Below are 24,843 nucleotides of genomic sequence, written 5' to 3'. Positions count from 1 at the left end.
TAGGCATACCTAAAAACAGCCATTGCTTGCACATTTGCAGAGACATACAGACGTTTTCCTCCATTTCTCCATTGATTTATGAAAAATATTCGGTTGAGAAGTCAACCATGAACCATGAAATTAAAACCTAGGGTCAAGTGGGCTCTATAATGATAAAGGAAACAATTACATAACATTTGATGACATAAATGGTTTTGTTTTTCATAGAAATGTAAGTACTCCTCTGATTGTCGAATTTTATCGACCATTTCTATCAACGTCAGTTTAAGGAGGCAATTTTTTTTAAATAAGAACATGGTGGTCCAGGACTTGCTGAGATGGTCTACTTAGACGGGTTGTCAACCTGAACGGGTTGCACGAGGGTAAATCTTCTGGATATCAAACCTGCTATCAGGTAAAAAAACAGTAAACCCTGAGTCATCATTTACAGTGCAGTTAAACTGGAACTATGATACATTTTCATCTACATTTAACATTTTTTGATTTCCATGTGGTCTAGAATTAATACAAAACCCGTTTCCAAATGAGTTGGGAATTTGTGTTGGATGTAAATATAAACAGAATACAATGATTTGCAAATCCTTTTCAACCCATATTCAATTGAGCACACTACAAAGACAAGATTTTGGATGTTCAAATTGAAAAACTTTGCAAATAATAATTAACTTAGAATTTCATGGCTGCAACACCTGCCAAAGTAGTTGGGAAAGGGCATGTTCCCCACTGTGTTACATCACCTTTTCTGTTAACAACACTCAATAAACATTTGGGAACTGAGGAAACTAATAGTTGAAGCTTTGAAAGTGGAATTCTTTTCCATTCTTGTTTTATGTCGAGCTTCAGTCGTTCAATAGTCCGGGGTCTTCGCTGTCGTATTTCACGCTCCATAATGCGCCACACATTTTCGATGGGAGACAGGTCTGGACTGCAGGCGGGCCAGGAAAGTAACCGTACTCTTTTTTTACAAAGACACGCTGATGTAACGTGCTGAATGTGGCTTGGCATTGTCTTGCTGAAATAAGCAGAGGCGTCCATGAAAAAGATGGCGCTTAGATGGCAGCATATGTTGTTCCAAAACCTGTATGTACCTTTCAGCATTAATGGTGCCTTCCCAGATGTGTAAGTTACCCATGCCTTGGGCACTAATGCACCCCCCTACCATCACAGATGCTGGCTTTTGAACTTTGCGTCGGTAACAGTCTGGATGGCTCGCTTCCCCTTTGGTCCGGATGACACGATGTCGAATATTTCCAAAAACTATTTGAAATGTGGACTCGTCAGACCACAGAACACTTTTCCACTTTGCATCAGTCCATCTTAGATGATCTCGGGCCCAGAGAAGCCGGCGGCGTTTCTGGATGTTGTGGATAAATGGCTTTCGCTTTGCATAGTAGAGCTTTAACTTGCACTTACAGATGTAGCGATGAACTGTATTTAGTGACAGTGGTTTTCTGAAGTGTTCTTGAACCCATGTGGTGATATCCTTTAGAGATTGATGTCGGTTTTTGATACAGTGCTGTCTGAGGGATCGAAGGTCACGGTCATTCAATGTTGGTTTCCGGCCATGCCGCTTACGTGGAGTGATTTCTTCAGATTTTCTAAACCTTTTGATGATAAATGCACCGTAGATGTTGAAATCCCTAAATTTCTTGCAATTGCACTTTGAGAAACGTTGTTCTTGAACTGTTTGACTATTTGCTTACGCAGTTGTGGACAGAGGGGTGTACCTCACCCCATCCTTTCTTGTGAAAAACTGAGCATTTTTTGGGAAGCTGTTTTTATACCCAATCATGGCACCCACCTGTCCCCAATTAGCCTGCACACCGGTGGGATGTTCAAAATAGGTGTTTGATGAGCATTCCTCAACTTTATCAGTATTTATTGCCACCTTTCCCAACTTCTTTGTCACGTGTTGCTGGCATCACATTCTTAAGTTAATGATTATTTGCAAAAAGAAAATGTTTATCAGTTTGATCATCAAATATGTTGTCTTTGTAGCATATTCAAATGAATATAGGTTAAAAATTATTTGCAAATCATTGTATTCCGTTTATATTTTCATTTAACACAATTTCCCAACTCATATGGAAACAGGGTTTGTATGTATTGGATACGCTTTGGTGTAGATTTTGCTCATCAGTCACATTTATAACACAGTTCATGCATGTGTATGCAAAATGTTTGTTTGTGGAGGCGTTCCAAGATTGCAAATCATACCATGCTCCACCCTCTCCAAAAGTATTAATTTATCGTTTGAAAATGTACAAATTACCGGCATTTATATCCTTACATGTCACGCGTCAGAGTTATTGTGCGCATGCCAACACTAACTAAAAATAATACTTTATCCCACTTTGTCTTGTTCCCTTAATCCAAGTCGTATGTTAGAGTTTAGTGTCTAAATACATTTTTGTACTCATCCCTCTTGACAAATCAGTCCTGAGTAAAATGTTGTAAAAAAAACCACAGAGGTATTTATTTTATAAACATCATGGTAAGTAAGATAACATTAGATGAGAATTAATAACACACATGGTCCAGGCAGGAGCTGCAAACTAGAAATCCCCAAATTAGTACATTTGTCAATCGCTGACGTCAATGATAGCCCACTGTTAACAAATGACTCCAAAATACAGCAATCAGAGGCATCCAAAGCATGCAAGCTCACACCCAAGTGCATGAACCTTATGAGTTGAAGTGTTGGCATTGTATAGCATGATTATCCTACTACACTACTTTTTATTAGAAATGACAACAGCAGCAGATTCTGTGCATATACGAGTCAGTCTTCCCCAAAAACAAGACGATACAAAAAAATTAAGAATTTATTTACAACAACTTTAGACTACAAATACATAAAAAAAATGGTGAACTCACACAAAGCTGTGCGGGTAAACATCTACCATTTATGGAGATATATGTGCTGACGTTAGTATGGCTAAATACTTCACTTAAGCCTCTAATTCAAAACTGCTCATTTGGAGAAGGTCTGGAAGAACTGTATAAATATCTCCGCTAATCCGCCATGGTTTTGATTCCAAATTTTTAGGATTTAAGGAAATCCAAAATACACAAAAAACGGTACTAACAGGTAACTAAAGGTGACTTTACTCAATAGTACCCCTTTACATAATAGTACAACGACATCCACAGTTTAGAAAGTCATTAAATTACCTCCAACTGGACACGGTAACATCTCTCCCTCCAGTCTGGCTTCCACATCTCCTCCACTGCAACTGTCACCTGGTACCTTTCTGTATCTGTAGTAAAAAAACAGAACAGCCATTTTCATTAATCTGACACTCGGTGGTGCTATCATTAAAATGATAAAATGTGAACGACAGGTTTATGCCTTAAGTTTAATAATTACTTGAGGCCATGGTTGGTTATGTTTTAATTTATATCCTTAAACATATGTGTGTTTGAGCTCAATGTGAAAAACTAATTGCAGTATAGTATAACAGTGCATCCGGAAAGTAATTTTTTTCAAATTTCTTTAAAATAAAAAATTAGAAATCACATGTAAATACGTATTCTTGACTGTACTTAACTAACTACACGAGAGCAAGCTCGGACACAAGTAATTACAGTGCCTGTCAGCCCGGGTGAGGAGTCAGTTAAGCTCAAACTAACCAGTGCCAGGCTGAAAAATGTATGCACACATAGCATTTCTCGTAGAATAATACATGACTCACATAATCTTCGTCCCATTTCCAATCTGCCATTCATCTAAAAAATCCTTGAAAAAAACTGTCTCCTCCCAACTTCACTCCCACCTACGGTTAAATAACCTATATGAACAATTCCAGTCTGGTTTCCGCCCCCTACACAGCACTGAAACAGCACTTGTAAAAATCACAAATGATCTCCTCCAGGCAGCTGACTCTGGTCTTCTCACTATCCTAATCCTCTTAGATCTCACTGCAGCCTTCGATACCATTTCACACACTGTCCTCCTCCATATTTTTGCACAGTATTGGCATCACAAGCACACCCCTTCACTGGTTTAGATCATATCTCTCTGACCGCACTCAGTTTGTTCAACTCTGTTCATTCAACTCCGTTCATTCAAATCCCCTCCGTCTCCCGTTTCCTCTGGTGTCCCCCAGGGGTCTGTTGTTGGTCCCCTGCTTTTTATCATTTACCTTCTGCCCCTTGGCAATATTTTCCGTAAATTTAAAATACATGTTCACTGTTCTGCGGATGACACCCAGCTCTACATCTCAACCAAACCAACTGCTTCTCTTCCTCCTTCCTCCCTTACAGACTGCCTCAGTGAACTCAAGCAGTGGTTCTCATCCAATTTCCTTCAACTCAATAGTAATAAAACTGAAATCTTACTTGTAGGTACAAAATCTATTCTCACCAAAACCAACAGCTTGTCTGTTACTTTGGGCAATTCCACTGTTTTACCTTCCTCCCAAGTCAAGAGTCTGGATGTCATCCTCAACAGCACACTCTCCTTTCAAGCCCACATAAACAAAATTACCCGGTCTGCTTACTTTCATCTATAAAACAATCGACTTCCCCCATCCCACATACTGCTGCCATACTAGTCCATAGCCTTTTCACCTCTTGCCTGGACTACTGCAACTCTCTCCTGTTTGGTGTCCCTAACAAGTCACTTAAACTTCAGCTTTTCCAAAACTCTGAACCCCTTCAATCCAGCACATTACTACCCCTGTTTTGCAGCAACTCCACTGGCTACCCATCAAATACCGTATACACTTTAAAATAATTATCCTCACTTTCAAAGCTATACATTAACTCTCTCCGTCATATCTCTCTGACATGCTCCATGTCGCCACGCCCTCACGTTCCCTAAAATGTTCTTCGTCCATCCATCACACTGTCCCCTTATTGAAACTGTCCACCATGGGTGCCCGAGCTTTCAGCCGCTCTGCCCCTCATCTTTGGAACTCATTACCACTAGACCTTCGTAACTTAGACACAATATCCCTCTTCAAATCAAGACTATAAACACACCTATTCTGGCTGCTTATTCATTGTAAATCTTATCAATATTTATTGTTGTTGTTTTTATCCAATTTATTTTATCGTTCTGATTTTGCATGGTATCCTTGAGTGCCCAGAAAGGCACCTTATAAGTAAAATGTATTATCATCATTATTATATAGTTTTTCCTGGAGTGACTGTGCCAGAGGTAGACATGCCTTCTACTGAGATGGCAAATTATGAAGTGTTCAATCTATTGCAGCACCCAGCAAATGATCTCAAGATCCCCACCATATCAATTCTTAGATGTGATCGAAATTATTTAAGGCGAACCAAGCGAAAATAATAAGTTATTAATATAACAAAAATGCCTCAAAACAGCCCACTACCTATAATATGGGCTTTTTAAACATTGGATCATTGCTTCCCAAAGTGCTAATGAGGTTATTAGAGACAACAACCTTAATGCCATTGGTCTCAGACAGACTTGGCTAAAATCAGATGAATTTTTTCCACTGAACGAGCCATCTCCTCTGAACTATACGAGTGCATCTTATTACCCATCCCCTTAAAGGAGTATGGAGGGGTCACACTAATATCCAATGAAAACATTAACCTTAGCCCTAACCCAAGTAATACATATACCTGTAAATAATTTTAAGTGCTTACTATGAGGTCTGTAACACCACTACCTCTCTATCTGACTATTATCTATCGACCCCTGGGCCCTATTCAGACTTTATCAGCACCTTTTCAGAGTTTGTTGCTGATCTAATGACGCACGCTGATAATATAAATATTAAGAGGGATGTTAATATCCATGTGATTACCCCGTCAGACCCTCTATGCGTGGCACTCCAGACATTAAGTGATAGCTATGGTCTTACACAAACAATAAATTAATCCACACATCACAACGGTAACACAATAGACCTAGTCCTAAAGCTAAAAAAGTCCCATAACTTGGTTCACAGAAGAAACCAGAGCTCTTAAGCTATCATGTAGAAAGCTGGAACAAATGGCTGGCGACAAAATTTGAGGTTTTCCATCAAGCATAGAGTGATAGTTTTCCATCCATCCATCCATTTACTACCGCTTATTCTCTCTGGAGTCGCGGGGGGCGCTGGTGCCTATCTCAGCTACAATCGGGCGGAATGCGGGATACACCCTGGACAAGTCGCCAACTCATCGCAGGGCCAACACAGGTAAGACAGACACCATTCACACTCACATTCACACACTAGGGCCAATTTAGTGTTGCCAATCAACCTATCCCCAGGTGCATGTCTTTGAAAGTGGGAGGAAGCCAGAGTACCCGGCCAGAGGGAGCCCACACATTCACGGGGAGAACATGCAAACTCCACACAGAAAGATCCCGGCCCGGGATTGAACCCAGGACTACTCAGGACCTTCGTATTGTGAGGCAGACTCACTAACCCCTCTGCCACCGTGAAGCCGAGTGATAGTTTTATACCTTATAAATACGCTCTTACCACAGCTAAAACTAATTACTACTCCAATGTCATCCGCCTCAATAAAAATTATCCTAAATATGCGTTTAATACCGTAGCGTCGCTAACCCAACAAGGGACTTTTCCCAGTAGCTCCACCCACTCGGCTGATGAGCTTATGAAATTCTTTACTAAGAAAATGTACTCATTATAAAAGAGATTAAAGATAGTACACACCAGCTCCATTTGGGTTCTATTAACGCAGATACGAATGTATATACGGCGGATACTGAGCTCCAAAATGATTCAACTCTTTCTTAAGAAATAACATTAGAGGAACTTCTGCGACTAGTAAATGGGACAAAACAACCAACATGACCCAATTCCTGGGAAATTTATCAAGGAGCTGTTTGTAATATTAGGACTATCAGCGCTAAATATTATTAACTTATCACTTTCCTCTGGTACTGTTCCCCTAGCAATCACAACAGCGGTTATTCACCCTGTGCTCAAAATACCTAACCTTGATTCTAAACTCATGGTAAACTACCGGCCTTACTACCTGACCACTTTCCCTTAATCTCAAAAATCCTTGAAAAAATTGTTGCACAGCAGCTAAATGAACACTTAGCGTCTAACAATTTCTGTGAACACTTTAACAGCAAAACACTCTAAGACTGCCCTCACCAGAGTGACTAATGATCTACTGCGAACTATGGATGCTGATGCAAAATTCTCTGATCTGATGAGACAAAGATTGAACTCTTTGGTGTGAATGCCAGGCATCATGATTGGAGAGAACCAGGCCCCACTCATCACCAGGTCAATACCATCACTACAGGTGGCAGCATCATGTTGTGGGGATGTTTTTCAGCAGTAGGGACTGGAAAATTAGTCAGGATAGAGGGAAAAATGATTGCAGCAATGTGTAGAGACATTCCGGATGAAAACCTGCTCCTAAGTGCTCTTGAACACAGACGGGGGCGATTGTTCATCTTTCAATAGGACAGCAACCTTAAGCAGACTGCCAAGCTATCAAAGGAACGGATTCAGGGCAGTTCTGTAAATGTCCTTGACTGGACCAGCCAGAACTCAGATTTGAATCCCATTGAACATCTCTGGAAAAATCCGAAAATGGCTGCGCACCGATGCTTCCCATCCAACCTGATGGAGCTTGAGAGGTGGTGTAAAAAGAAAATGGCAAAGAGAAATGGACACAACTGCCCAACGATAGGTGTGCATCAACAAAGTATTAAACAAAGGCTGTAGAATGCTTATAGATATGTAATTTATTAGTTTTCTATTTTTACTATCTTTCCAAAACAGGTTAAGAAAACATTTTCCCATTGTCATTATGGGGTACTGTATGCAGAATTTTGAGAAAAAACATCAATTTATTGTATTTTGGAATAAGGCTGTAACACAACTAAATGTGGAAAAAGTGAAGCGCTGTGAATACTTTCCGAATGCACTGTATAAGGCAAGAGTTGTTTTCCATGTATCACAAGTAATTTAGGTGTTGGCGTGTGGCTACGTGTTTCAAGTTGCATGTGTTGCATTTCCGAGGCTTGTCATTTACGAAAGGGCTCGCTATTTATATGGCGACCTGATGTCCAAAAGTGACCATGTTGGAACAAGCGTGGAAGAACAATATTAGGCAAGCCTTAGGTGGTCTGAAAAGTTCAAAAGGAGGAGCTGGCATTCACCGTGTGGTGCAGAGTGTCGCGGAGGAGTTTAACAAGGATTTCGAGGATTTTATCGGCGGAGAGTGCTTCTACCGCAGCAAGTTTTTAAGTGTGATGAGACCAAGCTTTTAGGAAGGCACAACACGGACACAAACCGATGAAGAATGGCCGTTTACAAATCCAAAACTCCTAGATTATAAAAAAAAATGCCACTGTATAATTCAGTAAAGATTTAGTATTTGTATTTTTTACGGGAGAATAATTGCAATTGTTTTTCGTTTATTTTTTACAAAATCATGAAAGTCAAGTCAAAGTCAAGCAGTTTCATATTTTGCATTTGTGTCCCTTACTCTACCAAAATGGACCAAAAATCGAGGTACAATACGCACTTGTGTTTATAGTGCGACGCTAAAACTGACACTCGTGAATTCCTGATTACAGTCACACCCTGTAAAGCCCCAAAAAAGAAGCAACTCACCCTTTACTGCGGCGGTATGTGGTGCCAACAGGACACGGTACAGGAGAAGCATAAAGGTCACCTGAGAACTCGGGATCAGGCACACACACTTGCAGAGAGAAGTCTTCACTCAGCTTAAAGCCGTAGTCACTGAAAAGAGGAAGAGGAGGATATACACATCATAAGAGTACAATGGATAAAATGTTAGTATGTTTTAGTTTATTTTGAAAATGCAAACAGTTACAATATCGTACATTACATATTTCCAGTTTCTCATTACAACGAAACGAGTACGAAGAAGCAGAGCTCATTGGATCCTACCCCTTGTCCATTTTATTGTAATCTCAAACACATTTGTTCACTTCCTGCCTTCAATTTGCAACCCAGACTAATTGAATAACTATATACAGTCGTGGTCAAAAGTTTACACTATCATACACTTGTAAAGAGTATAATGTGATGGGTCTGTTGAGTTTCCAATAAATTCTACAACTTTTATTTTTTGTGATACAGTGATTGGAGCACATACCTTATTTTTGGGATTATAAATCGCTCCGGAGTATACGTCGCACCGGCCAAAAATGCATAATAAAGAAGGAAAAAAACATATGTACCTCGCACTGGAGTAAAATTCGCATTTTGGGGGAAAATTGATTTGCTAAAATCCAACCCCAAGAATAGACATTTGAAATGCAATTTAAAATAAATAAAGAATAGTGAACAACAGGTTGAATAAGTGTACGTTGTATGACGCATAAATAACCAACTGAGAAGGTGCCTGGTTTGTTAACGCAACATTGTATGGTAAGAGTCATTCAAATAATTATAGCATATAGAACATGCTATACGTTTACCAAACAATCTGTCACTCCTAATTGATAAATCCGATGAAATCTTCTTCCTCGATGTCGCTTCTAAACAACTCTGCCAACTCCAAAGGTGTGTGCCGCTTCCTGTTGTCGTTTTCTGCTGCATATTTCACTACGTCCAGCGTGTTATCTGCAGTACATGATTTCCTTTTCGGTGCCATTTTTGTTCAGCCCTTCTCAGTTTTTATAAGTTACCGCCAACGATGAAATTATCCATTTTAATAGCTACGCCAGTAGCATATATTTTTCTCCCATTCCCCCCCACTTGTTTACCTGTTTCTCACCTTTTTTGTAAGGGGCGCCGGAAGTTGGCAGACCCGTCAGCGGTCCAGTTCTGTTTCCCTGTAATGTTTGTCTGATCTTGATGAATGGGATTGTGCTGAAAATGTTAATTTTCCTGAAGGAATAAATAAAGTACTATCCATCTATCTATCTATCTATCTATCTATCTAGCTAACTATAGCATTCCATGACCCACAATGCACTTCTGCCATGACCATACCCCGCCGAATTCTTATTGGTTGACGTGTGTGCGACGATTGCCGACGTGTGTGTGACGATTGCTGATATTTTCATCGTCTCTCTATTATTTGATATTTAACGGTAATATGTTAATAATTTCACACATAAGTCGCTCCAGAGTATATGTCGCACCCCCGTCCAAACTATGAAAAAAACTGCGACATATAGTCCGAAAAATACGGTACTTGTTTGTCACAAAAAAATCATTCATGAAGTTTGAATATTTTATGAATTTATTATGGGTCTACTGAAAATGTGACAAAATCTGCTGGGTCAAAAGTATACAGACAGCAATTTTAATATTTGGTGACATGTCCCTTGGCAAGGCCCTTTTGGTCGCCATCCACAAGCTTCTGGTTGAATTTTTGACCACTCCTCTTGACAAAATTGGTGCAATTCTACTAAATGTGTTGGTTTTCTGACATGAACTTGTTTTTTCAGCATTATCCATGTTCTCAATGAGGTTTGAGTCAGGACTTTGGGAAGGCCATGCTAAAACCTTAATTCTAAACTGATTCAGTCATTTTATACTACTTTTGAAGTGTGTTTGGAGTCATTGTCCTGTTGGAACACCCAACTGCGCTCAAGACCCAACCTCCGGGCTGATGATTTTAGGTTGTCCTGAAGAATTTGGAGGTAATCCTCCTTTTTTATTGTCCCATTTACTCTCTGTAATGTGTGTGGTGTTCCTGGAATTAAAGGCAGCACCTATTCTCCTCCAAACATTTTGCTGGTTATTGTGGCCAAACAGCTAAATTTTTGTTTCATCTGACCACAGAACTTTCCTCCAGTAGGTCTTATCAACGCCCATGTAATCAGCAGCAAACTTTAGATGAGCTATATGGTGTCGCTTCTGGAGCAAGGGCTTCTTTCTTGCATGGTAACCTCTCAGTCCATGGCGATGCAAAACACGCTTGACTGTGGACACTGACACCTGTGTTCCAGCAGCTTCCAATTCATTGCAGACCTGCTTTTGGTGGTTTTTGGTTAACTCTTCATCTTCAAGACCAATTTTCTCTCAGCAGCAGGTGATAGCTTGCGTTTTCTTCCTGATCGTGGCAGTGACAAAACTGTGCCATGCACTTTATATTTATGAACAATTGTCTGCACAGTTGCTCATGGGACCTTGAGCTGCTTTGAAATGGCTCCAAGTGACATTCCTGACTTGTTCAAGTAAATGATTCGTTTTTTTCAGATCTGTGCTGAATTCCTTTGACTTTCCTATTGTCGCGTATGTAACTGAGTCTAATGACTGCATCACATGAGTTCTATTTAAATGGGCTCAGAGAAGTCAACAGCTGTCCTCAATCATAATCACTCACATGAAGTTGAGAGGCCATGCCATGAACCTAATTTGATTTTATTGTAACTTTTCTACATCACCAAAAATGACAATGTATGTATACTTTCGACCCAGCAGATTTGGTCACACTTTCAGTAGACCCATAATAAATTAATAAAAGAACCAAACTTCATGAATGTGTTTTGTGACAAACAAGTATGTGCTCCAGTCACTCTATCACAAAAAAAAAAAAAAAAAGAGTTGTAGAAATTATTGGAAACTCAAGACAGCCATGACATTATGTCCTTCACAAGTGTATGTAAACTTTTGACCACGACTGTATATACATAATCAAGTCCTCATGAACAAATAGTGATTCTTATATAATGAGATAAATAAGGTGACCTCATATTTCGATAACGCTCAAGATGTTTATCAAGAGTCTTCATCCTTGTACTTTGTAAACACTTTAATGAGTTTATATCATTTCTTAAACTGGATCATATTAATAATTGTTTTACTTCTTTGCAGATTCCTGTGCCTCTCAATTTTTTTCTGTAATTTTAAACAAAGAAGCATTCACACAACAAGTGAGGTACCAAATAAATGTATTTATGCATTTCAAAGTGCCATTATTGTGTTTAATGCATGCATTGATCCTCACCATTCAAAGTCCTGGCGGGAGCAGGAGCAGTTGTACATGGTGACAGGCCGGTCAAAATCCTCGCCATTGAAACATGTGGCGTGAGGTGTTCGTCTTTTAAACGTTATCTCTCTGCCCAAAAGACACTCATTACCATGTTCATCTGATGGCGACCAGTGCTTGTAGTCAGCCTCAGAACAAGGAACACCTGACGGAAAAAAAAAACAGAAATTATGTTATTATATGTGGCTTGCTCTTCTTGAGAGGAGTCTCTAAACCGTATCAGAGGACAATATCAACAGTTCAGTATGATGCAGTGCAGTTATAATCCACACCAAACTACAACCACATTACTAACAATTCTTCTAAGTGTATATGAGAAACAAACACATAAAATAGCTCCTGAAGTTCCTCAAATCGCAGACAAACTTATGCCATTTATTTCCAAAGCTATAAACCCATATCCTTCATTGCTGTCCAACCTACCAAGAACGTCGGAGGTGTTGACTTGCAGAATGAGCCAGCTGTGCTTTTGGTGGGCATAGGACCCAAAGATGGTGAAGATGGTACTTTTCTCACCAGGCTCAGTCAGCAACTGGTAAATGTACACTTCTTTGTCTGAGAACTGAAAGTCGGTCCAGGTCTCGCCCTCGTTGGTGCTAAACCTGCATGGACAATGAAAATCTAGTCTTATGACCAGGCAAAAGCCAAGATTTCAGACTTCTTAATACCTGCACACGTCTTCCTTATACAGCACATATTTGCGTGTCAGGATTCAAGTCCCCTCAATTTGCTGATTTTTTTGTCAAAAAAAAACCCCCGCCCATTTGTGCCTTTTCTCTTAGTTTTTTTTGTATATATTGCATGTCATTTGTCAGTAGTAATAATAATCGGGATAATAAATAATAAAATGCACAACAAAATATTATAGCATACATTACGACAAATATGTATGATGTACAAACTCCGTTTCCACATGAGTTGGGAAATTGTGTTAGATGTAAATATAAACGGAATACACTGATTTGCAAATCATTTTCAACCTTTATTCAGTTGAATATGCTACAAAGACAACAAATTTGATGTTCAAACTGATAAACATTTATTATTTTGCAAATAATTATTAACTTTAGAATTTGACGCCGGCAACACATGACAAAGAAGTTGGGAAAGGTGGCAATAAATACTGATAAAGTTGAGGAATGCTCATCAAACGCTTATTTGAAACATCCCACAGGTGTGCAGGCTAATTGGGAACAGGTTGGTGCCATGATTGGGTATAAAAACAGCTTCCCAAAATATGCTCAGTCTTTCAAAAGAAAAGATGGGGCGAGGTACACCCATTTGTCCACAACTGCGTGAAATAATAGTCAAACAGTTTAAGAACAACATTTATCAAAGTGCAATTGCAAGACATTTAGGGATTTCAACATCTATGGTCCATAATATCATCAAAAGGTTCAGAGAATCTGGAGAAATCATTCCACGTAAGCGGCATGGCCGGAAACCAACATTGAATGACCGTGACCTTCGATCCCTCAGACGGCACTGTATCAAAAACCGACACCAATCTCTAAAGGATGTCACCACATGGGCCCAGGAACACTTCAGAAAACCACTGTCACTAAATACAGTTCGACGCTACATCTGTAAGTGCAAGTTAAATCTCTACTATGCAAAGCAAAAGCCATTCATCAACAACATACAGAAACGCCGCCGGCTTCTCGGGCCCCGAGATCATCTAAGATGGACTGATGCAAAGTGGAAAGTGTTCTGTGGTCTGACGAGTCCACATTTCAAATTGTTTTTGGAAATATTCGACATTGTGTCATCCGGACCAAATGCAGAGGACAAATTTCGCCACACCTAGTGTGTGTGTGACAATCATTGGTACTTTAACTTTAACTTTAATATCATCGCTTACATGCAGTGATTTCTCCAGATTCTCTGAACCTTTTGATGATTTTACGGACCGTAGATGATAAAATCCCTAAATTCCTTGCAATAGCTCGTTGAGAAATGTTGTTCTAAAACTGTTCGACAATTTGCTTACCAATTGGTGACCTTTGCCTCATCCTTGTTTGTGAATTACTTAGTATTTCATGGAAGCTGTTTTTATACCCAATCATGGCACCCACCTGTTCCCAATTAGCCTGCACACCTGTGGGATGTTCCATATAAGAGTTTAATGAGCATTCCTCAACGTTATCAGTATTTATTGCCACCTTTCCCAACTTCTTTGTCACATGTTGCTGGCATCAAATTCAAAAGTTAATGATTATTTGCAAAAAAAAATTGTATATCAGTTTTAACATCAAATACTGTATGTTGTCTTAGTAGCATATTCAACTGAATATGGATTGAAAATTATTTGCAAATCATTGTATTCCGTTTATATTTACATCCAACACAATTTCCCAACTCATATGAAAACGGGGTTTGTAACAACATGACTTCAGTGCAAGATGGCTATGGAAGCCGAGTTTTAACAGTCAATTGTGTCCATGTCTGCACAGGCACTGATATTAAAATAATAATAATAATAATAATAATAATTCCACTCTCATTGGTGTTTTAAAAAATCTCCATCCACACTAGTAGAGTAAAAAAAAAGTATGTCCACATAAAAGCACATTAAATGGCTGTCATGCACACTTTGTTTAACCAGTTGCCTGAAAAAGCAACCACAACGGACTTGGTCGCATAATTTTATATATTAAATGTACAATTTACGTGTACATTATCGTTAAATCAGCGCACCGGGAGCCCAGAAAAAATCATGAATGTTTTGTTAATTACCTGTGCATGTTATGAGTGACTGAAACAACAGAATGCTGAGAACTGAGTTTTTTAAACTCTCCACTCTGGCCGGTGTTTTCTAAAAGATATGTTTTTAAAGGGAAAACAAATCTAGATTTGCCCCTGGATAAAAGAGGTCAAAGCACATGGAAAAATATGTTAAATATTTAAATATCCATATGTGTGTGGTTTCAAATTTGGCCTTAAAACTTTATCCGTCAAAATGCATTCACACTTGTACTCTGGTATGGACCAAACATTTTAAAAAGATACGTTGTGCTCAATTTAGTGCAATCTGGTTTCGTTCACGCATTTTTATTTTTGTCCTTTCCATGACTGATCTTTTACAAGTTGAGGTGTTTTTATAAAATAGGTCCTCAAAATTCCCAACAAGGGAACGTCATTTCAAACAACTTGAGCTATTTAATAAGCCATAGGTCCCCTTGATTTAACTACTGTACTGCAATTACGCTTCTGGACTACATTTAACTCTTATTTTGATGATTTTGCTCAGCTTTCAGTTGACTGTTGCTAACCATCGCCTGGTTATGGTCGTTCTGGTTATTTGATGACATCATATCTTGTTGGGTCTGATCCTTTTGGTGCAGGACTGCATACAACACATGACTAAATGAACCGTAATAACAGAGCTAACGTAGTCTTGTCCATTTTAGCCGGACCAAAAATGGACCCTAATTTAACAGTACTATAATGAGTGATGTTGACTTATTGATTAGTTACAGTGCCGTATGTGAAAGAGAACTTTGTATTAAAAATTGGTAAGATTTTTTAGGAGCACAAATAACGTGACATATTTTGTAATAAAAGGAAATCAAAATTTCAGGTAAGATACAAAGTAGAATTAAATGTGCTATTTCATCACGTACCAATTTGAGTCTCAATTTGTCGAAACGTCCAAAATATACATAAACCTGTAGCGTTTGCCTATAAATATGCACATGATCATTGTAAGTCATTTTAAATTAATTGTGGCATTGATCTAAAAAGTGGCCAATGCAAATCCCAGGCCCTAATCCCTTCTTTGTATTTTAGATGTTGGCACAGACTTGCTTTATTAAACATATTCATCGAGAGATTTGGTGGGGGGAAAATGCTTCATATTCACAATATTTGCTCCTCTTGATTAATGATCTCATACCAGTGAGGAGTTCCTTAATATCTTTCCAAAAGAGGAAAGAAACACTGCACATGCAAATTGGACTTACTTGAGGTGTGTTGTGGCTCCACCTTGAGCGATAGCCACAAGGATACCTCCATGGTCTCCCCATGTGTAGAAATGAGGGCCTGCCAGGGTCTAAAAAAACAAGAACAACCCAATAAAAATATGCCGGAAAATAAAGAAAGCAATGACAGTGTGTAAGATGAAAACTGATCTGCCCTTTGTTTGCCCATTTATCAACATAACCAAAATTGAAACTAGTCATTACTTTGGCCAGCGACATGATGAGAATGGGATATAATAAAGGACTTTGCAATCTATGGCAATTTACAATTATTTTTCTACATTTGTGCAAATTTGTAATTTTATTCTTTGGTTTTTGATAAATTGAACTTGTATCTAGCAGAGCTGCTGTGTTGTTTACAATGACAATAAAGATTCTGTATATTATACTACTGGTGGTTGAAAATACAAAAAAACTAAACAAAAACAGGTTCTTTTTGTTTGTTTCTCTGGTGAGTCCGTGTTAAAACCACAATGCTTTTATTTTGAAGCTTACTTTGCACTGAACAGAAAGTAACTGTGTTTTCGGTTCTGTAACTAGACAATAGTCTTGTTGGTGTTATTGTTTCAGACTGCTTTGCAAGACTGATGAAGTAAACAATATTTAACTATCGACATAAAGAGATTTCTTATTCACATTTTAAATAGAAAATTGCTATAAGGTGTTATATGGAAGCTATATGGGTTTTTTTGCTCTCCGCGTGAAATTTGACTAACCTCTCTCCATCGGGCTCCAGCGCTACTCGACACATACACATTGGGTTTGTTGGCCAGGTTCCTGCCAATCGAACCTAGAATAAGAGGAGAAAAAAATCAGCAACCCACACAATAGCATCACTCACTGTTTTGCTGTCTGTTGAACGCTGTTTTTTAAAGATATCTGTAAAGTTAGTTAAGTAGAAAATAAGTACAATGGTACCTCAACTTGTGGTTGTTTTTAAAGGGCTTTATAAATAAAGTTGATATGGTATGGTATGGTAAGAGAAACTTAACTTAAAAGTATGTTGATATACGAGCTGTCTTCAGGTTTGAGCATAAATTTGAGTTATAAGCCTTCCCGCCACAAGTAGGCTTAGTAAATGTCAAAATAACAGCGCAAGAAATGCCCCAAAACAGTTGATCTTCCTCACTGACAATGGTTTATACAGTGCATCTGGAAAGTATGCACAGCACTTCATTTTTTCCAAATTTTATGTTTTTATGTTACAGCCTTATTCCAAAGGGTAAATACCTTTTTTTGTCTGCATGATTCTACATACTTTTTTTTTGCAAATTTAATGTATAAAAAAAAATAAAACATCACATTCACAGAAGTATTCACATCATTTGCTCAATACTTTGTTGAAGCACCTCTGGCAGCAATTACAGTCGCAAGTCTTTTGAATACGATGCCACAAGCTTGGCACACCTATCTTTGGGCAGTTCATCCGACAGATCGACAATAATTTATTTTTCAATCATGAGAACGGAGAAGGTGAGTGTGGAGGACAATGCTGAGAAGAAGTATATGATATTCATTGAACTGAATAAATAATAAATATCATGACCGCCTATGCAAGGCACTTCAAGCGTACCAATCCGAGTCGGCAAACTGGGGACCATACTGAAAGCTGGAGCCACATTTGTTACAGCATTTATGCATGACATTTATGCATGAAAATAAGGAGAAGCGGTAAATGGTGTCTGACGGAGAAGCAGCTTGAAGGCGATAGTGTAGAAGTCTGTTCTCCCAAGTATTAAATTACCAGCATTCAACGGCACTTCTTGCACATCATGGCTCCGTTTACACTGCACAACAAAGCAGATTTTTTTTGCCCTCAACTGACACAGATCGGATTTGTTTGCCAATCTAAACGCTCAAAAGTGCTTCAAAAGTGACCTTTTGGCATCAGATTCAGGCCACATCAGGAGATAGTCCTTAATTCGATTATAATCTGATTTTTTCAAATGTGACTTTAGTCCAAACGCTACGCGATCTGTATGTGACCTGAGAGTGATTTGTTCGTCAGCTTTGAGCAAGCTACGTCACTCGTGAACGGCGGAAAGACGAAGTAGTCAGCAGAAATGGATATTTTATCACAACAGCAGGTTTCTGTTTCTACTTAGGCCGACCAAATTTTTGGTGCATCGCTTGTCCAAAGTGCGCAAATAATATGCTATATGTAAACTATAAATATGTTTTTTGAGTCCAAAGAAAAAGCGATTGTTGAAAGACCGGAATTGATGCTGTGGTGCATTTGCTTACATGTGAGTTGAAAAATAAATCTCCCGTAAATCCACGCAGATGTCCGCGTCTCCTCTACTTAACAGCCATAAAAATATTACAACACTACCAAATATATTACACTACAAACTTCCATTCATACATTATATTACTTTCACACAAAAAACATTTTTTTAAAGTGTTGCGACTTTTATTTTATTTTGGAGTAGACTTCCTCCAGGTCCACTTTCTTTGTTTTCACTTTATCAAAGTGCGCATGCAAGTGACGTCGAGGCCACATTGGGGCCACATTCGCGTTTACACCGGAGTCAGCTAATAATAACATTTTAAAAAATCTAATCTAAAAAAAAAAAAATCTCATTTGGGCCACTTTGGCCTGCAGTGTAAATGTAGTCCATGACAGAGCAGTCTGAGAACAGTGAGGGTAAACTGGTGTTGTAGCTACGGAGGCAAATATCCAACCACCAACGTGAACACCAATTTCACTGGGATGTAATTTCTGGGTTATAGAGTGCAAATACATATACAGTAAGCCGCACCCACATTCGACAAGTTTTATTTTGTAAAAGTATTGGCTGCACAAGACTATAAGCCGCAGGTGTACACATTTAACATTAAATATTTGCACAGGTGTTTGTGTTCATTCACAAAAAACAATGCCTTTAAGATGACGTACAGTAGACTATCAGAGTGGTCATTAAAAACGGTCTTCGTCATTCTCCTTATTCTTTATTTTTATTTAGACTTTATTTAACCAGGTAAAATCCCATTGAGATCAAAGATCTCTTTTTCAAGGGAGACCTGGCCAAGAGGGCAGCAGCAAGCTTATCTTGCTAGCTGGTTCGGCCTTCCGTTCTGTGCTGCGGCTGATTCCTTTTTTAATGGCCAGGATGATCGCTCTTGACTCTGGAACTACTATGTGTGCATTTTGTGATGTCTTCTCTATAATGAGGATGCACTAAATGACTGTGTGATGATTGTGTGATGTAGACAAAATTTAATGGGTCCACCGTGACCCGTTCTGCACTTTCATTGGTCTGATGCAACAATGCAAAATGTATTGGCAGCATGTGAAGCTTGTGAACGCGGAAAAATTCATAAATTAGCTGCAACATTGTATAAAGCATACCAGCTTGTAGTCCAGAAATTACGGTCATTTGTACATTCTATTGCACTGAGAACATTTTATCCATCCCTATGGGGATATTTAGGAATCTGTAACAACAACAGAAATTGAGGACCAAAAAAACAATCAAACAGGTAAAATAGAATAAAATAAAAATAGTGTATGGACCCTAATATAGTCTACGTAACGCATCTGATAGTTCTGATGTTATCGTGATGGCAGTATACATCCACCCCTCTGCTAACGCTGGAGCTGCCAGTGACGTAATCCACAGCTCGATAGCCAGACGACAAACCCAGCACCCGAAATCTCTCATCCTCATCTCGGGATATTTTAATCATGTTCCTATGGACAAATCACTACCCAACTTCACTCATTGTGTCAGCTGCCACACCAGAGGAAATAAGATCCTGGACCTGCTGTACGTAAAAATCATAGATGTGTATAGCTCCATAGCACTGCCAGAACTGGGCCGGTCAGAACACAACCTTGTTTACCTCAACCTTATGTGCCTCTGGTCAAAAGACAGCCTGTGACCATAAAAACAGTGAGAAGGTAGTCAGAAGGGGTCCAAGAGACACTACAGGGCTGTTTTGAGGTAACTGACTGGCAGGTGCTCATGGAGCTTCATGGAGAGGATATTGACGTGCTCACAGAGTGCATCACAGACTATATCTACTTCTGTGTGGACTCAAATGTCACATCAAGGACGGTCACCTGCTACCCAAACAACAAGCCGTGGGTGACCAAAGACATAAAAGCCATACTGGATGAGAAGAAGAGGGCATTCAATGCTGGTAACAGGGAGGAGGTGAAAAGAGTTCAGGTGCTGCTGAAGACAAAACTAAAGGAGGCCAAGGAGAACTACAGGAGGAAGCTGGAAGGGAAGCTGAAGGACAACAACATGCAGGCGGTCTGGAGAGGTATGCAGACCATCACCGGCCTCAAACCATCGGGGGCTAGGGGGTGGACGGAGACAAAGAGAGGGCCAATGAGCTAAACCAGTTCTTTAACAGGTTTGACACAGTGGTTCTGACAAGCTCTTGCCCCCCCAAAACATGCCAGCCGGCCCCCTGACTACTTCAGCGAAACAATCCACCTCTCCCTCCCCTCCTCACAGCCCCCAACTCCAATGACTACCTCCCTCCACTTAACACCTCGTCCTCAGAATTATAACCCCGCCCTCCCCCAACCAGCTGAGACCCCCCAGTGTGTCTGTCTGCAAAACAGGTTAATGCACAGCTAAATAAATTATACTCAGGCAAGGCCGCGGGTCCTGACGGTGTGACCCCAGGTTGCTCAAAGCCTGCGCCCTACAGCGCAGTGGTGTGCACATCTTTAACATGAGCCTTAGGCTGCAGAAAGTCCCCACACTGTGGAAAACCTCATGCGTGGTCCCCATCCCCAAGTGCACGCGGCCCAGCACGTCAAAGGACTACAGGCCGGTGGTGGCTCTAACTTCCCATATCATGAAGACCATGGAGAGGTTGGTCCTGGAACAACTCCGCCCTACAGTCAAGCCCCACCTGGACCCACTCCAATTTGCCTACCAGCACCGACTGGGGGTGGAGGCCGCAGTCATTTACCTGCTGAACCAAGCCCACGTCCACCTAGACAAGCCTGCAAACAGTGTGAGGGTCATGTGTTTTGACTTCTCCAGTGCTTTCGATACCATACGGCCTGGGCTACTGGGTGTGAAGTTGGAGACGATGCAAGTGGAGGCCCACTTGGTGTTCTGGGTTGTAGATTACCTGACTGACAGATCACAGTACGTGCGACTGCAGGAATGTGTGTCTGACAGGTTGGTCAGCAACACAGGGGCCCCACAGGGCACAGTCCTCTCACACTTCCTCTTCACCATCTACTACACCGATTTCCACTATCAATCAGAGTCCTGCCACCTTCAGAAGTTTTCTGATGACTCTGCGATAGTGGGGTGTATTGAGGATGGTGATGATGAGGAATACAGGGCACTGGTGGAGGACTTTGTCACATGGTGTGGAAAGAACCATCTCCAGTTCACTGTGACGAAAACCAAGGAGCTGGTTGTGGACCTGGGAAGGAGGAGGAGTACTTTGGCGACCCCTGTTTCCATCAGGGGGGGGGATGTGGACATGGTTGAGGATTATATATACCTCGGTGTACACATCAACAACAAGCTGAATGGGTGAAAACACGCTGAGGCCCTCTACAAGAAGGGACAGAGCCGCCTATACTTCCTCAGTAGGCTACGATCCTTCAACGTCTGTACAAAGATGTTGAAGATGTTCTACGAGTCGGTGGTGGAGGGCGCCTTCTTGTATGCCGTGGCTTGCTGGGGCAGCGGGCTGAGAGCGAAGGACGCAAACAGACTGGACAAGTTGGTAGAGAAGGTCAGTAACGTGGTGGGAGTGGAGCTCGACTCTCTGGCGGTGGTGTCAAAGAGAAGAAGTCTAGCAAAACTCCTAGCCATTATGGGCAACACCCCCCACCCACTACACCCGGACCTTGCGGAGAGAATGAGCATGTTCAGTGGAAGGCTCGGACTCCCAAAATGCAACACTGAACGACACAGGAGGTCCTTCATACCGACAGCTATCAGACTGTATAATGCATATGTTCCTTCTTGACTGCACTTAAATGTAGAATATATGTAGAAAATATTTATATTATTCATATATGATATATATATAATAAATGTTATACATTATTTAGAATTATTGAAGTGAAGTGAATTATATTTTATATAGCGCTTTTCTCTAGTGACTCAAAGCGCTTTACATAGTGAAAACCCAATATCTAAGTTACATTTAAACCAGTGTGGGTGGCACTGGGAGCAGGTGGGTAAAGTGTCTTGCCCAAGGACACAACGGCAGTGACAAGGATGGCGGAAGCGGGAATCGAACCTGCAACCCTCAAGTTGCTGGCACGGCCACTCTACCAACCGAGCTATGCCGGTTATTATTGTCAATTGTCAGCTGTGGTGCTGAATTTCCCCCCAGGGATCAATAAAGTACTTTCTATTCTATTCTATTCTATTCTACTCTTTTCTATAATATACTATCTGTGTGATATCTGTGAATGCTGTATAAACTTATAAGGTTCATACTAAAGTGAAAATGACTTAGCAGTATACAACATATGATAAGCATAAGATGCGGAAGATTGCGCTAAGACATTATTTCTAAAAACAAAAAAAAAGGTCTGCAAACTGTAGACAGATAACACTTTTGACAAATGCGAGAAGAAGCAGAAGCGGTTATAGTTTACCTGCGTTATCTTAAAACGCCACACAGTTTGTGGTTTCCACTGTGACACAAAGTCATGACATGTCGCTTTATAACTCTGTGTTGCAAGTTGTTATTAAATTTTATAGAATAAATTTATTGTCATTGTTTTAAAACAACAAAATTAGTAGTGTGACTCCGCAAGCTGCTTTAAAATGTAAACATTACAACAGGACATAAAACACAATAAAAGTAGCAGAATACAAGAGCAGTGTCCAACAGATTAAGTGCAAACAATTGTTAAAGGCATTTATTCCTTTTTCTAATTTAACTAATACTTTAAGTGTTTTCAGAGCGCATTCCATCTGCTAAATCCAACAAAAAGACTAGAATTGGCAAACTCTAATACAACCCTCAGTGTACATTGACTTTTAATTCTTTACAAATAAATTAAAAACAACTTCTAACATTCATTTTGTTGTGCAACTTAATCCCGAATGTTCCAGGATAATGTTTAACGTCAATTAATGGTACTGTAAAAACAGGAATAAAATAATTATTGAGTCCATCCTTCCATACATTGTCTACCGCTTGTCCCTTTCGGGGTTGCAGGTTGTGCTGGAGTCTATCTCAGCTGCATTCGGGCAGAAGGCAGGCTATACCCTGGACAAGTGTCACATAAAATACAAACTCTGCCATGAACCAAATCACGGTTGTATTTAAGTGGGTATTTACAAGTTGAATCTTGGGGGGTAAAAATTAAAGTGAAATATAATTAATAAATATAAATATAAGAAATATAAGAATTCTATGTCATTCTACATCACTTTTGTTATTTTTAATAATTTGTTTTTGTTCTCCATTATGTCTCCATGGCTTAAGGCAGCCATTTGTGATGGCTGTCCATCAAAGAAAACGAAAGTGAAATGAAAAGTGAAGTAAAAATGCTTTGAAAGTAGAGAAATGCAGACCAACAATAACTGCATACTTGGTCGAAGCTGTTTTACAGTCGCAACCATTATTAGGGTTACATACGGTATTTTGTAATATGTGGAAGGATTTGCTCCTCTGAAATAGGCTGTAAAAGGGAGGGACATAATAATATCAAAATCTCACAGTACACTATTGTCACTATCAACAAAGTGAAAATAAAAACGTTAAAGTAAAAATGGCATAGTGTGTGACATAAAGTCGCAGAAATGTTATGGATTACCACACATACTGTAATTGAACAAAAACAATCATACTTATTATTACAAACAAGTATTTTTTAAGTTCTAAGAATAATACAGGAACATATAGTGTTTCAAGTAGGGGTGTAACGGTACACAAACATTTCGGTTTGGTACGTAACTCGGTTTAGAGGTCACGGTTTGGTTCATTTTCGGTTACAGTAAGAAAACAACAAAATATAAATTTTTGGGTAATTTATTTACCAAATTTGTAAACAATGGCTTTATCCTTTTAGCATTTGGAACACTATAATAATTCTGTCCACGTAATCCATATTAAACTGCCTCAAGTTGTTGCTTATAATAAATAAAATGACAAAACTGTTCTTCTACATTTAAAAAATGCAACATTAAACAGTTTCAAGTCAACTCATCATGCTTAATTTATTACAGCATTTGGGAAGCCTGTAGTTGATTTTTATTATGTTAATGTTATATTTTTATCAACATGTGATAGCATGGACCCTGCCATTCAAAACTAGGCTTCTACATTACTAATGATTAATGTAACTGTAGCTGAAAAAATAGTACAATAGCAATAGGAGAGAATATTCATCCCTGAACACCATGGACTTCATGTAGGCTTAATGATGCAGTCACATTACTAGATCAACTATCATAGACAGAAACTCTTAATTTAACACAATGTCCTTTTTAGAAGATCAACGGGCTCACAGTGATGTTTAGAAAGTAGTTGACTTGGAAGTGTTTAGTATAATTTGTGGGGTTCGCTGCTCACCTGCTAAACGCCTATCTGCTCGACGCTGAAGCGCTGACTAGATACGCTCTGAATACGCACTGCTGATTGGTTTGTTATCGCATCGGTTGTAACCAATCAGATAGTTGTGTGGGAGGGACATTGCAGGGTGCTGTGTATAGACAGACACAGAGGCAGAACGGAGAAGAACAGCTTGTTAAGACTTTAGCATAGGCAGCTACTTCATTTGTTCGTGTGGAACTCGTTCGGTACTCCTTCGCATTGAACCGGAACCCCCGTACCGAAACGGTTCAATACAAATACACGTACCGTTACATCCCTACCTGGCGGATCCGTGGAAAATTCCCATCCCTGTAATCAACTCAAACGAGGACTGCGAGCGAGCTGAGCTGCACTTTGTTTCTAGAAGGTCAACGGGCTTATAGTGATG

At 39.7% G+C, this 24,843-nt stretch overlaps 1 protein-coding gene across 1 annotated transcript in view; it reads right to left on the bottom strand.

Moving 5' to 3' along the window:
* Positions 1 to 24,843, bottom strand: part of sorl1 (sortilin-related receptor, L(DLR class) A repeats containing) — a 150,950-nt gene that overhangs the window by 63,963 nt on the left and 62,144 nt on the right. The window contains exons 11-16 of the mRNA XM_061918791.1: positions 16,625 to 16,698; positions 15,891 to 15,979; positions 12,352 to 12,530; positions 11,887 to 12,073; positions 8,571 to 8,699; positions 3,175 to 3,260 (exon numbers count right to left, since the gene is read on the bottom strand). Coding sequence (XP_061774775.1) covers positions 3,175 to 3,260; positions 8,571 to 8,699; positions 11,887 to 12,073; positions 12,352 to 12,530; positions 15,891 to 15,979; positions 16,625 to 16,698 — 744 coding nt within the window. The remainder of the gene's footprint in view (positions 1 to 3,174; positions 3,261 to 8,570; positions 8,700 to 11,886; positions 12,074 to 12,351; positions 12,531 to 15,890; positions 15,980 to 16,624; positions 16,699 to 24,843) is intronic.

This window comes from Nerophis ophidion, linkage group LG13 (genome assembly GCF_033978795.1).
Source record: "Nerophis ophidion isolate RoL-2023_Sa linkage group LG13, RoL_Noph_v1.0, whole genome shotgun sequence".
NCBI lineage: Eukaryota > Metazoa > Chordata > Actinopteri > Syngnathiformes > Syngnathidae > Nerophis > Nerophis ophidion.
This window is presented reverse-complemented; position numbering and strand designations above follow the sequence as displayed.